The sequence below is a fragment of the Octopus bimaculoides genome, chromosome 5 (assembly GCF_001194135.2).
Source record: "Octopus bimaculoides isolate UCB-OBI-ISO-001 chromosome 5, ASM119413v2, whole genome shotgun sequence".
NCBI lineage: Eukaryota > Metazoa > Mollusca > Cephalopoda > Octopoda > Octopodidae > Octopus > Octopus bimaculoides.
Genome location: NC_068985.1, coordinates 124,579,877 through 124,595,050, shown reverse-complemented (window position 1 = coordinate 124,595,050; position 15,174 = coordinate 124,579,877). Strand labels below are relative to the sequence as shown.

At 36.7% G+C, this 15,174-nt stretch overlaps 1 protein-coding gene across 4 annotated transcripts in view; it reads right to left on the bottom strand.

The window, feature by feature from the left end:
• The window catches only part of LOC106872974 (primary cilium assembly protein FAM149B1), a 128,169-nt gene that overhangs the window by 40,281 nt on the left and 72,714 nt on the right, over positions 1 to 15,174 (bottom strand). For 2 of the 4 annotated variants that reach the window (XM_052967988.1, XM_052967992.1), the window contains exon 3: positions 3,865 to 4,006. The exons of 1 other annotated variant lie outside the window; for it this stretch is intronic. In XM_052967988.1, the coding sequence (XP_052823948.1) occupies positions 3,865 to 3,992 (128 nt within the window). In that variant the 5' untranslated portion in view covers positions 3,993 to 4,006. Of the gene's footprint in view, positions 1 to 1,953; positions 2,030 to 3,864; positions 4,007 to 15,174 lie in introns of those variants that run through there. One more of the 4 variants, XM_052967991.1, reaches the window with a different exon arrangement.

Below are 15,174 nucleotides of genomic sequence, written 5' to 3'. Positions count from 1 at the left end.
CTATTGGCTAGATGGCAAAAGGTTACCTCTGGGACACTCTGTCTTACAGTGATTCTACATGAAGATTTGACTATGTTAAGAATGCAAATGTCTGTGGGATAACGAGCCACTTTCACTTCAATATAATTAGAACAAATAGGTGGGGAAATGGTAGAATTGGCTAAGTGTTGGATAGAATGTGTCATAGTATTTCTTCTATCGCTCTGGGCTCTGAGTTCAAATGAAGCCAAGGTCAACTTTGTCTTTAATTCTTTTGGGGTTGATAAAAATGTACCTATCTAGGGTGACAGATAGGTAGAACTGCAAACAGTTCAGGCAAGATGCTTTGTGGTGTTTATTTTGGTTCTTTACACTCTGTCAACAATGCCAGTGACAACACTGATCCTAAGCTGTGTCAACATGGGTTGATGACATTTTCTTTAAGTAAACATTCATAGCAAGGAGAAAGGAGACATTCATGCATAAGCAACCACCAGTTTCCCAAAGAAAAGACTGACCTTGTATCTGTAAAAGTATGCTTAAGACCTGTGCATACAAATGCAGATGTATAAGTGATATAGCCGTGAGGATGGAGGTCGTAAAGACAGTTCATTTGACTGAATAACTGGAATACTCATTGTTGAAACTGACAAAGGATCCATTTGCTATTTGGCTTGTAGAAACAGACACTGTACACATACCGAATCAACAGTGGGAGCCTGTACATGGTAGCTTGAGAAGATAGAAATAGTAGCAAAATTCTCCTTAAACCACATCTTATCTTAAAATAGGAAGAACAAATTGGATAATGTAGTTCTGGAAATGTTGTCTGAAATATAATGGAATGGTCATGATTGGAACACTTTGATCATAGGTCTGTTTAATCAAAACTGACCAAGGGCTAAACACGTCAATACAAACACGTGTGCACACACACACACACACACACACAGATACATTCAACTGAGAAGAGACTGTCAAATATGATTTAAGGAAGCAAAATATGACAAAACTTTATGGGTATATAATTATTTATAAATGTAACATGATTACATTATAGATCTTCACATGGCAGAAGGTTAAAGATCATAAATTATAAGGATGAGATATAATTAATTGAATCAATTCCCTTAATTAATTGGAACTCATTTATTGATCCTCACAGGAGAAATGCAAAGTGAGCTGTATTGGGATCTGAACTAATGTAATATAATATAATGATAAATTATTTGAATATCAAGTTATTCCCATAGCAGTATTGCAGTGGGGTACATGAAATTTTTTGCCAATATTTTTCACTCCTCTCAGTCTTGACTTTCTCTATACATTGTTTGGTCCCAAATGGTCCAGTATGAGATTAAATAAATATGAGTCAAACTCTCATTCAAGTGTTCCACTGGGCTTGATAACCCTGACGACATCCACTTCTTCTCTCGGATATAAGTATCAATAGCTCTCAAGGAGCTCACCAACCTTTGGCAGATTTTGCTTTTTAAATTTTGTTGTATGCCCACACATTCTCTTCACTAGGCAAGACTAGTTGAGGGCTGGTTTAGTCACTGAACCCTAACCCTAACCAAGTAGTATTGGGTTATATGGTTCATGGTTGCCGGTTTCCATTTGCCTATGATGGAATTGAATATATATATATATATATATAATTATGTGTATTTCTTCTATCTTAATGAATAAAAATTCTTCTGATAGAATAAATGGGTTAATAGAAACCAATGTAGCAAAGAACATAATCGGTCATAATGTCTTACATTTAAGATGATTCCCATGCTTTCCCTGATGAGAAGGTTACAATTTTAATATCAAAGATCTCTATGGATCACACAGGTTGTAATCCTTTGAAACATATGTAGGAATAAAGTATGCAATTATAACATGCGTTTTCTCCATTCCTTAAATTCTTAAATATATATATATATATATATATAATAGGTTAGGAAAAAACTAAATACTATTTACCTGGGCATGTTTTGGCCTTAAGCTAATCTCATCAGCAACGTATAGCATTTCACACTGAGAGTCTAAAACAGGGATTCTCGAACTGGGGTATGTGAAGCTTGTAAAAAAACAGAAATTTTGAAGTAAACACAACCAACTAAACAAAAATTATATGTCTAGAAAATATGTGGAAAGCCTTTTGCTGTTCACATCCACTTATCATTGTGAACAAGTGTTTTCAACAATGTTTATAATCAAAAACAAATTTCAGACAAGCTGTTCAACTGAGAATGATAGGCAGTGAATCTCCAATAATATGGTACTGCATATCAAGAGTGTGTAATGTGGCTCTCAACCATGTTTAAACAGTGGAATCTCTCTGCGGATCACAATCATTCAACCGACAACTACATGAGCCAACACACTCAACTTGCTAGAAACAACAGCTAAATCTTCCTTGAACCACATTCTACTCTCTTAAAAAAAAAAGGAGACATTAGATAAAGTATAACAGGGTACCTGCATCAACATTACCATTTTATGTCTTTTCTCATATTTGCATAGGCAAGACAAATATTCTTAACACAGTGTTTTGCAAAAGATAAGAAATAAATATAAAAAACAAGACGAGATGGTCATGGCCCGAGTATCTTAGATCAGTAGTAGAGGAAACTTTTTAGTATCAGTAGCAAGTACTCAATACAAACGATTCTGTGGTGGTGATACATCTGTGCTGAAAACAATAATGAATTGCTAATTTAACAAATTCATAGAAAGGTAATTTTAAATTGTTGCTTTGGTTTTAAGTCTTGAACTATCTTGTAACTTTATAAGAAAAGGTTAGTCTTTTAAGGGTTTTATATCCTTTAGGTTTATATCATTTATGGAGAGTTAGTGGGATCAACCTCAACATTGCACTGCTGTTTATTGTATGTCAAGAAAGAGAAAGTGAATACTGATAGAATTTGAACACACATCATGTGCTGGTCCTACAATAAAATACACTCAGTACACTCTATAAAGTGGTTGGTGTTAGGAGGGGAATTCAACAATAGAAACCAGGTCAAATATGGAACATACAAGTGAGATCTGGTCCTCTGACTTATCTAAAACAAAAACTACAAATAAGAACTGATGACCTGTTCGACCGATGCAGGAAAAGTGGATCTAATACGACTATGATGAAGATGAGATGATGATGATGATGGTGAAAATAAAGGGTTGAAATTATATTACAGTAAGATCTTTTGTCTGGTGCTACACCACACCTGCCATTCACATAAGCCTTAGAGAATTTAATGAGGGAAGGAATGAGTCACTTGTGGTCATTTGACCTGCTAAACATAGAAGCTAAATCTCATCTACATCACACTTTTTCATTTTAAACAAGACAAGGACACCCCAGTCAAGGATGACCAGGAGATTAATAATCACAATTAACCTTTGATAAAAAAAAAAAAACTAAACAGAAAGCAAATAAACAAACAAAAATATAGCAATCATCCACATGTGAGGATGACCTAGTAGCAAGTACCATGTTTTTGCTAATTGTTTTTGTGAGCAAAGGCATCTGCTTGGATCCCCTGCCCTTGATTCAGTGAAATAATGAGGATGGAACAGCTGGAGGTGGCAAGGGCTGTATTAGTACGGGGCTGGTATTCATTTTCAACTGAGTAGACTGGAATTAAGTGAAATGGAGAGGCTTGCTCAAAGACACAATGTACCAACCAGTCCAGGAATCAAACTTGTAACCTTATGTGAGCCTTCTAAAACTCATGAACATTCTAACCACTAGGCATGTGTCACCACCACCACCACCAACAACAACAACAACAACAGCAACAACAATTATTAACAAAAATGTTAAAATAAATATTTAACAAAAAATGTCAGCATGTAAAAATGAAAAAAAAAAAAAAATCATTTAATTACCCCTTAACGACCAGAACATCTTGAAGGCCCAAACATTTGGTGAAAGATCTTAGGCAAGGTATTGTCATCAATATTGAGGATGTGCCAGCAAAGTAAGAAAGAAATAGGGGATGGGTAAGTAGGGACATAAAAAGAAAGGTGCCTGGAACGAAGGATAAGAGAAATTCATATACATATACACACACAAATTAAAAATAATACCCCCCACCCAACTGATTATAACTTTTTAAATCAAGAAGTGTAAAAATAAAAGAAAAAAAGACAAGTGCAGGTAAACTCCGGAAACGGATAAGACAGATCTCTTGTTAAGGGCTAGCAGAGATCCAGGATAAGTTTAGGGTAAGATCCAAGAAAGACCTAAGAGAAGTTCAGTTAGTAAAGGTCCAAGAAAGATTTAGAATAAATCATGGAAAATCCAGGGAAGTTTAGGCTAGTATCCAAGTTTGATTAAATAAAATATGATCCTGGTACTTCCGTGCAGTGTTTCAAATAATGGACAGTTTGTGTGTGTGTAACGTGATGTGATGGATGTGTATCTGGTGTGTGTGGTGTGTGTGTGACGTGATGGATGTGTATCTGGTGTGTGTGGTGTGTGTGACGTGATGGATGTGTATCTGGTGTGTGAGTGTGTATGGGGTGTGCATGTGTGTGAGAGTGGCGCGTGAATGTGTGTTATGATGGGTGGAAGAGAAACAAAGTTTGAAGTAAAAATCTTAAATCAGTCTATCAAAAAGGTGGATAGATGGATGGAAAAATGGATGGATGGATGGAAAGATGGAAGGATAGTCAGCTAGCTGGATGAATGGATGGAAAGATAGATAAATAAAAGGATGAAATGTTAGCTACCTGGATGGATGGGTGGATATATATATATATATATAGAGAGAGAGGGATGGATAGAAAAATGGACAGATAGATGAACAGGTAGAAGGATAAGACAGTTCAACTGATAGATAAGTGGATGGACAGATAGAAGGATAGATATATAGATGGATAGATAGAAGGATAAATAGATATAAAGATTGACAGATAGAAAGATAGATAGATGGAAGGGTAGATAAATGAAAGGATAGTTAGATGGAAGGGTAGACAAATGGAGAGATAGATGGATGGCTATCTAGCTAGTTAGACAGACAGTTAGATAATCAAGAGGCAGGGTATGCTTGTGGTGACTGAACATCCAAACCCACAGTATTAGTTTAGATCAGATGTGCATTTGTTTTGTCTGGTCAATTTTGTTTGGTGGCTTTGTCTAGCCTGATCCTATCCAGTCTGGTCCAGTCAACATGCTCTCATAAACATTTACTGTTTCTGTCAATTGTACCTTTGCCGCTATCACATACAGCAGACAGACACACACACACATACACACACACATACATGCATACATGCATACATGCATACATACATGCATACATACATGCATACATACATACGTACGTACATACATACATACATACATACATACATACATACATGTATATATACATATCTATTCACATATGTACATATATTTCTTCCTTCTATTGATGGATAGATGGAAATTCAAGAAAAAAACAGAAACAGAAATAAAACACATACATAACCTGATTTACCCCTTTCCACCACCCACCTGGACAAGTATGGAATACCTTCCATCACATATTGATGACAATGTGTAATATGTAGTATAGTGTGTATATATGTGTGTATGGGTGTACCAATGTGTGTGTCGGATTAAAGTGACTGTATACAATATGTGTATATTTCTATGTTTGAGTGAATGAATGAGAGTATAGAGAGAGAGTGTGTGTGTGTGATTGTATCAGTGTGTGTGTATGTGTGTGTGTGTGTGTGTGTATGTGTGTGTGTGCATGAGTTTGTGAGGGTGTGTTAATGGGTTTATGAGTAATCTTATATGATTGTGTGGAAGTAAATGCATGTATGCATTTGTGGAGAGAGAGAGAGAGAGAGAGAGCGAGAGAGAGAGAGAGCGAGAGAGAGAGAGAGCGAGAGAGAGAGAGCAAGAGATATACATAAACACATCAGTAAACATCAAATTTATCACAATGATAAAAGGATATACAACAAACAGATAAACAAATATAAATGAACACAAAGTAAAAAAAAATAAATAAACGTCCACTCCCCGCCACCACCCACCGTACAAAAAGGTTGCAGATTTTCTTTCAGTGTATTTATTTATTCATTCATTCATTTGCTTTTGATTGTTGCATAGAAAATCCATCAACATCATATGTAACAGCCATCATGATCATCACCACAGTCATCCTCACCACCATCATCATCATCATAATCATCACTGTCATCATCATCATCATCATCACCATCATAATCATCAGTCATCATCATCATCATCACCATCATCACCATCATCATCATCATCATCACCATCATCATCATCACCATCATCATCATCATCATCATCATCATTACATCATCATCACCATCATAATCATCACTGTCATCATCATCACTGTCATCATCATCACCATCATCATCACCATCATCACCATCATCATCTTCATCACCATCATCATCACTGTCATCATCATCACTGTCATCATCATCATCATCATCCTCATCATCGGCTCCTCAGATCACTATTTTCATGAGCTTTTTTCCTATTTATGCTCTTCATTAACCATTCACTCTTATCACTCACACTCCACCTATTGTCATTGTCTCTGTCTCTCTCTCTCTTTCTCTTTTACTCACTATGTGTGTGTGTGTGTGTGTGTGTGTGTGTGTGTGTGTGTGAGTGTCTCACGTCCACCCTCTCCCCTGCCCACTGTAACATTTGCACACCCAAATCCACCTCTACCCGACTCATCTCCCACCCCAAGTCCAATTTGGACAGTTGGCTTATATCAATCCAATCACAAGAGGACAAAATAAAATCAATTGTTTCTCTGGCACCTCCTCTCACACTCACCACCTCCAACAACAACAACAACAACAACACCACCACTCTCACCAACATCAGCATCACCAACAGCACTACCGTTGTCATCAACATCACCAGTTCATTTAAAGTGCTTGAAAAAATAGTTGTGGCCAGTTTTAGCTGGAGAGAGAGAGAGAGAGAGAGAGAGAGAGAAACTGAGTAAAGTAGTGACTGACAGCAGATAGGTGAATAAGTGGGTGGATGATTATTGTAGTAAGGTGGTTGGTGTGTGTGTGTGTGCGTGTGTGTGTGCGTGCACGCCTGTGACCGACAAACAGGGTGGCAAGCTGTTCTGTAGAGCATCAATTAACACATGGCAAAAACCATTGCTTCATTTTCAGTTTGAGAGCTGATAGATAGTCATGTGATTACATGTTTTAAAGACTCACATATGTACATATACACAATGTTCCTATGGGGACCTCTTAATTGGGAAGCTCTACAGAAAACTTCTTCAAAAAACAGATTTAATTAAACCATTGATGATTACAAGACCTCATGGGCTGCATATTGCGAGTCATTAGAGCATCATATAGAATACTTTGAGACATTCTAGCTCTATGCATTCTGAGTTCAAGTTCCACTGACATTGACTTTGCTTTTCATTCTTTCGAGGTTCAATAAATGAGGGAGTAGTCCTGCCCAAGAGGTCAATTAATAAAGTACCAGTTCTCTCTTTCTAGAAGAAATCAGCTGTGGCTGATCTGAATTGGTGTAGGTCCCATCTAAGACACTATAAGAAACAGTAGCAAGCCCATTTCTTTTATATTTGCTAAGTCTGGAGGAAGAGATAATTTCCATGAACACTAATGACATCAAACTCACTAGTCTCACTGTTCTTAACAGCTGGAGAGCTTGATACCATCAATGTTCTATTTAAACTGTTGCAGGCCAAAATCTGCAGCAATTATGGATCCAAAGCAAGGTAGGGTGAAAATTTATAGAGACTAATAGAAAAGGCTTATGTTAGCAAATGCCAATTTAGTGAAAGTCAAAACGAATGAAATTGTTGTTGCTGAACACTAGGTCAACCATGATTAAGCAGACTTCAAAGGAATTCTGGCCTGGACCATCACCTTTTCTTTTGTTTTTTATACACAATATATCTATAAACTACATTATTTAATACAGTTCTATATTTAAGAGATGAGGAATTATTTACATTATTTACATTTGACAGATATTTGTCCTCATCTTGTTTGTTGTTAACACAATGTTTCGGCTGATATACCCTCCAGCCTTCATCATGTGTCTTGGGGAAATTTCGAACCTGGGTTCTCATTCCTAAGGTATTTTTCGATGTTATTATTATTATTATTATTATTATTATTCAGATCACTGCCTAGAATCGAACTCGGAATCTTGGGGTTAGTAGCCCGTGCTCTTAACCACTACGCCATATATCCAACATCGAAAAATACCTTAGGAATGAGAACCCAGGTTCGAAATTTCCCCAAAACACCTGATGAAGGCTGGAGGGTATATCAGCCAAAACGTTGAGGACAAATATCCATCAAATGTAAATAATGTAAATACATTATTTAATGTATCCTTGTATTTTTTTCAAAAATGATTTTAAGTGATTTAAAGGAGATTAAGTTCATATTTCTAGCAGGTTCTGTGACAGTGGAGCAGGTAAGGGGTCTTTTTAATATTCAGAGTGAACTGCAAGTGTACAAGAACCTGTACACTTGCAGGTATTTTCAGTACACATATGTACTGAAAAAACTAATGTCCCTTTAATTTTACAAATTGATAGGTATCTAATCTATATTAAATTACTTGCTTGGTTTGAAGGCTTGAACCTTTTTTCTTTCATATAGGGTTGTAGAGAAATTTGTTAATGGCAGTCTCAAATTTAAAGGTAGGTAAAATTTTACCTGCAGTCAAAGGGCTTCTTAGACATTCTTCACTGTTAATACAAAGAGTATGTTAGAGCACTGAAGGGAGAAATATCATTTTGAGGAGAGGTTTTTTTTTTTAATTATTGATGACAGGCTTTGTTTTAAATAAATATTTACTCTATTACATAATACAGGCTTTATTTTAATTAGCTATTTATCCATTACATAACACACAGTCAATTATTTGAGATTTTTACTGAAGAAACATCTCTGTTTACTTATGCCTGTTCTACACAAGATGATATACCTCATTTGCAGACTAGCATTTGGAACAGCATCCATGATAATAACACTTATTTACTTCATTAATAAAATGTTAAATTTGGCTCTGTAAGGACATTCTGTTGTGTCCATAAACTTTCCCATATTTGACACTGGGGCTCTTTGATGTTACCCCTGCCTCATATACAAGTGTCTCTATGTTGCCTCTGCATGAGCATTCTAACTCTGCTTCAGGTGTGGGCCTACTTAATGATATATTTTTTCACATTAGGTGCACAGCGAAAAGAAACTCTTCAGGTATGACAATCAAAAGTTTTACAGAACCTATTCATATGAGGAAAGTATTTATCCACTAATCTAAAGAAAAACTTACTTCTCTTTAGGGAGAAAGTGGGTCTGAACCACAAAACTTTCTGGTGGTGCATTTTTTCTTTCTTAGAAGGGGTTAGGATCTAGCATGTAACTAATCCTATCCTTAAAGCTGCTGACAATTAGAACTTCATTATAGTAGGGGGCAGTGACATCAAAACTGTTTACTTGAAGACAAGCTAGAGATTTTTCTGCTGACCCCCTTTACTAGGTTCCTGAACACTATGGCTGGATGACAGAAAGTTGTGTTAACGTATGTCAGCCTCTCATTCAGTTTCCTAAAGAACCTATAGGCACTGGATTCCAAGTTCAATGTCATATGAAGAAAATTAACTGTCTTCGTGTTGGTTTCTATTGTGATCTTGGGCTCAAGAGAATTCATGGAAAGGGAGGTCCTTCCTAAGTCTATTGCATGTATGATAATTCACTCCTCTTGATATTGTCAAAGCATTGTACCTGTAGAGAGCAAAGCTAGTAGAAGGGAACTTATTAAGTAAGCTCAGGACAAAAAAAAATAAACACCCAATAAAATCATACACGTCAGCCTCATGAAATGCCCCCCTTGCTAAATCAAATGAGCCTTCTGGTCTAGAGCATTTGGTCCAAGCCAAACCCTTGTTGATGAGTAGAGTCTTTCTGGCATGCATGATAATGCTTTCATCTTCATCTCTAATCTCAGTATAGATACTACCAAATCCAGTGCCCTATACAATAACACCTTTGATGCAGACAGGCAACAATCCACAATATCAAATTAGGTAAACCTTGATCTACTCCTGCTGCTGTTGGTTTTAAACCATGTGATGACCTTGTTGGTGTTATACCAGAGAGTGAGGCCTCATTGTTGATCCTTCTAATCAGCTACTTGCTTACGAAGCCAATCTCAGACTTTGCAAGGTTGATCAAATGGCATTTGGGGTTAGAAGCAAAGTTTGGTTAATGGTCTTTGATCATTACAAATGTCTCTTTCTTTGCTATCAATCTGGGTGTAAGAGGAACTGACTGCAGTATGTAAAAAAGAAAATTGAACTAATATGGACATGGGGATGAGGAACACTTAGAAAGATAAGAACAGAAATGCTGAAGGTTAGTCTTAGGATGCTAAATCTCATGAAGAAAATTAAAAAGTAGCGCAATAGATGTGATGCAGTGGTGGAGAAGACCTGTCAAATCCAGGCAAATTGGACATGAAATAATTATGATGACACATGCAGATTATAGCCATTAATGTACCTGGTAGTAAACAAAGCAACTATTAGGGAAAGTAATGGTTAAAGAAAATAATCACCAAAATTCAATTCCTTCAGTGAGAAGAAATCGACAAAATAACTCAGACAAAAAAAAAAAAAAAAAAGACCAGCCCATGTAAAAACATAAAAATTTAATTATGTAAAAAAAAAAAAAAATTTTAGTTTAATAAATATTTACATAGATATATATTGCATTTAATAAATTACATGTTATGATATGTAATCGCCTCATTAGAACACATATTACCAAATAGAAATTAATGGAAGTGTATGCTTCATTCATAACTAAATGAATGCCACACCTATCATCAACAAACCTTTTAAATACTGCGTAATGGATAGAAAGGTGTTTTTCTTTCTCTTTTTATAGATACTTTAATTTTTATTCTCTCGTAAAACACATTATCTTTCATAAGTGCAAACAATAGCTGCTTCATTAAATATTTATATTTTTAAAGGGAAATCTAATCAGTGAGTCTGTGAGCCACTGCTACACAGAGAAAGGAAGTGACAAGAGATTGTTATAAAATTGAATGTTGAATGTTTCATTTATGTAGCTCAATGGTTCCCAATTAACAATTCATACATTTTCTTTATATATGTTTTTGTTTGTAGTGCATGTTGCATTGTGGCTCTTATGCCTTCTGATGGTTTATTATATAACATATTCACGAACAATTTACATTTTATCAACTATTTCAAAAAAGTAAAAGAATTTTCTTTATGACACCAACAGAATTATAATTATACTGTAATCTATTTGGGGAATCAAAACAAAAGATTTCCTCGAATCAAGAAGATTGTCCCAAATATTAGATGGATGAATGTCAGAGGCTTTTTGTGAATGGTTTTAAAAAAAAAATATCTTATTCAAAGGAGGAAGGGTGGTGTCCATGATATTTTAAAGTGATCTTGAGTCTGGTGTAGGAGGAAGAGAGGAAGAACTAGTCTGAATGATTGCAACACAGTGGGCTCCATTAAAATCAACCAAGTGCCAGAATTAAAGTGGGAAACAGATAAATTCTACCACTTGTATGAGTCATAGAGATTATCTTGAGATATCTTTCATATTGCAGCAGCTAGAACTCAGTCTGGACATCAGTGAAACTGAGTTCTAGAAGTGCTGTGTGTTTCACCAACACATAACAACAAAACTTTCCACACACATCCTACCCCAACCAACCAAACTACATCTCTTCCCTTCCTCTCATTTCCTCTCCATGCACTAGGCTTATATCTTGTCCTGTCCTTATGGCCCTGCTCACTGTATCACTGCTATCCCATAATCCTCACCCCCTCTTTATACCCAGGTGTTCACCAGTCACTGCACTACTCTTGGCCCTTATGCTTCTTTGGCAATACCCTGCCACTTATATATGCTGTCCATACCTTGGGGGTATGCTCTGCTACTTGCCATCACCTATCTCTCTCTTTCTTTACCATTCCCAATTATATTCTGATCCCCGTTTCCTTGTGAGAATGTCTTTGCACTTCACCACCATCTCCCTCTCGCTCTCTTTTGTACCCTTGCTGTTTCCCACTCTCTCTTTCTCTTGCTCCAGTGTGGTCGAGAGAGAGAGAGAGAGAGAGAGAGAGAATCTGTATGACAAACAACAACTGCTATGCAGAAAGAGTGTGGGCAGGTGAGTGAGTGTGAATAAAAGTAACTACCAGTAATAAAGAGATATTCTCTTCAACCCAGCTATAGTTTCATTCTCTGCAAACAAAGCTAATTCGGTGCCTTGTCCTAAAACAATTTTACATTGGTAGGAGGCCACAGATTTGTATGGAAGTGGCTAAATCGATCTTAGTGTATCACTGGTGCTAATGTTAATGACAACGGAGGGATTAAAAGGCAGAGTGAATCCTATTTGTATTCGAACTCGAAATGTAGACTAAATGGTATAACTTTAGCATTTCTCAACTTATCATCAGATATTGATGATAGTAAGCTTTTATCATTTATAGCTGCTAAGTCATTACCTAGTAGGGAATATACCACTCAACGTTGGCTGCATGAGAATAAGAGCTAGCTGGATTCAGAGGCACAAGACCATATGGAAGCTGTATCTACAGTGAAACCCTTTTGTTGATACTACTGTTCCACATTCCATCCTATATACCCTTTGCCTTTCCTAATGTTAGTAATATAACATTATGTGTAAGCTGTTATATCGAAAATCAATGCCTTATTTCAGCTCATTTTCTTCAGATGCGTTTCTATAATACATATGAACCTCTAATTCTTCAGAATCTACATCAACTGTAACAATTTTCAGGTACGGCTGTATGGTAGAGCAATTTCCTTTGTAAGCTTGTGATTCCAAGTTGGATCCTGCTGTACAGCACCTTGACACAAACCATGTGAGTGAAATTAGGAAGATAGAAACTGCATGGAAGCCCATTGGAAAGTAGATACTGTCACTCAATTTAATGCCACCACTGGCCCATTATGTGCCAATAGCGAAATGATTCTTTTACAGGTATTAGAGCCAGATTCCAAACTGAGTTGTAGTTCCTTCTTCTTCTTCTGACTAGGCTTGGATGTCTTGCCATGTGTGGAAAGGCCATCTTCTGTCTAAGTCATATCCCAAACAAGTTATGAGCAATTTCCTTTCACCTTGAATCTAGTGGTGGAGGCAGAGATTTTTCATTATCCACTTGGGCATTCACTATCCAATGGGTGGATTCAATGTATCTTAGGCAAATCAAACAAAAGGAGCCCGTACCCTCTTCAAGTTACACTCCCACTTACTGTAGCAAAAGTTGAGTTCACTTCTACAAACTAATGGAAAATTCCTTAATTTCTATGCAACATTCGCTACTTTAAAACAGAGAGCAGTAGTACACAATAGGCATCTATTTACAAATAGATGGATTATGATGCTGCGAGGTAATTGCCTTTGATTTTAATAGAATGCAGCGCCAGTAACCAGTTTCAACCCTTTCCCCTTCCTTTGCCAATCCATCAACTGCTAAAGTGGCAGCTTATTGACTCACCAACTCAAGCTGTTGTTTAGACCCTGTCCAATCCAGATTGGATAGATCTATTATTAAAGGTGTTTCAGCAATGAACCTTTTGTATGCCAGGGACTAAATTATCTGACATGTTCTCTCTTTTCTTCTTAAAAATAACATGATTTGAGGCAATTTTGCTGCTATTTCTAGAAACTAGGGCTACTGCATGGAAGCTCAATCATTTCCTCTTTGAATGAAAACACTACACTAAAAAACATTGTTAAAAAACACGTTCTCCATTCGGTTGACCTATTTTAAGGCATGTGCATGCATGTATGTATGTATGCACATATGCATATACATACACAACATCATTCTCCAGTAAACCATCCTTTAAATCAAATCGATATTTGTACCACAAAACAGTTGCAAGTAAAAACAATTACAGCTGCCCCTTCTCTTCTCCACACAAAGCACATACACATATAAACAGATACGTTATAAAACTTGTACATACAAGCACACACAAAGAGACATGCACATAGATATAATCTAAACTATTAACAGCTAACCAAAACAAAACTCCTCCCAATCTTGAATAAAAAAAAAGACAAAAAGGGAAAGAGAGAGTGAGGGAGGAAGAGAGAAACAGAATGAGAGAGGGGAAACAAGATCCCAAGGGGACACTAATATATAAAGGAGAGGCAGTTATGACTGCAAGTACGAACATGCAGTTTCATATCCTATACTAATCAGTAGCTTGTTAGCATTAAGGAGTATTATTAACAAGAGTGAGTGAGTGGGTGGGAGTTGGCAGGCATGGTGGGAGAAGAGAGTATATATGTTATTTAGTTTCATCCCTCAACTCCCTGAGTTAAAATCCTCATTATTGTTCAACATTATCGATGTATAGGGAAAGCAGAGTGAGAGGAGCTGTGTTGTTTTTCACATCTATTTTTACCATACTGACATGGGTCGGAAGATATTTATTGAGTGTTCTATGACTGGAAGTCCTTCCTGTTGTTGTTTCAACTAAGATATTTTTAATTGGCTGGTCTTCAAATTTTGAAACTGATAAAAGTGCTGAGCTACACTTTCATGGAAGATGTGAAGAAATGATTCTATGGTTCAAACAGTGTCAATATAAAGACACGTGGAAACACAAATACATACGTATGTGTGTGTGTGTGTGTGCATGCATGTATATATATATGTGTATTCTTTTATTTGTTTCAATCATTTGACTGCAGCCATGCTGGAGCACTGCGTTAAGTCGAACAAATGGACCCAGGACTTATTTTTTGTAAGCCTGGTACTTATTCTATCTGTCTCTTCTGCCAAACTGGTAAGATATGGGGACGTAAACACACCGACATTGGTTGTCAAGTGGCGATGGTGGGGGGAGGGGACAAACACAGACACACAAACACACACACACACACATACGATGGGCTTCTTTTAGTTTCTGTCAACGAAATCCACTCACAAGGCTCTGGTCAGCCCGAAGCTATAATAGAAGACACTTACCCAAGGTACCATGCAGTGGGACTGAACCCGGAACTATGTGGTTGGTAAGCAAGCTACTTACCACACCGCCACTCTGGCACATGTGTGTGTGCATATATATATATATATATATATATATACACATGTATATATA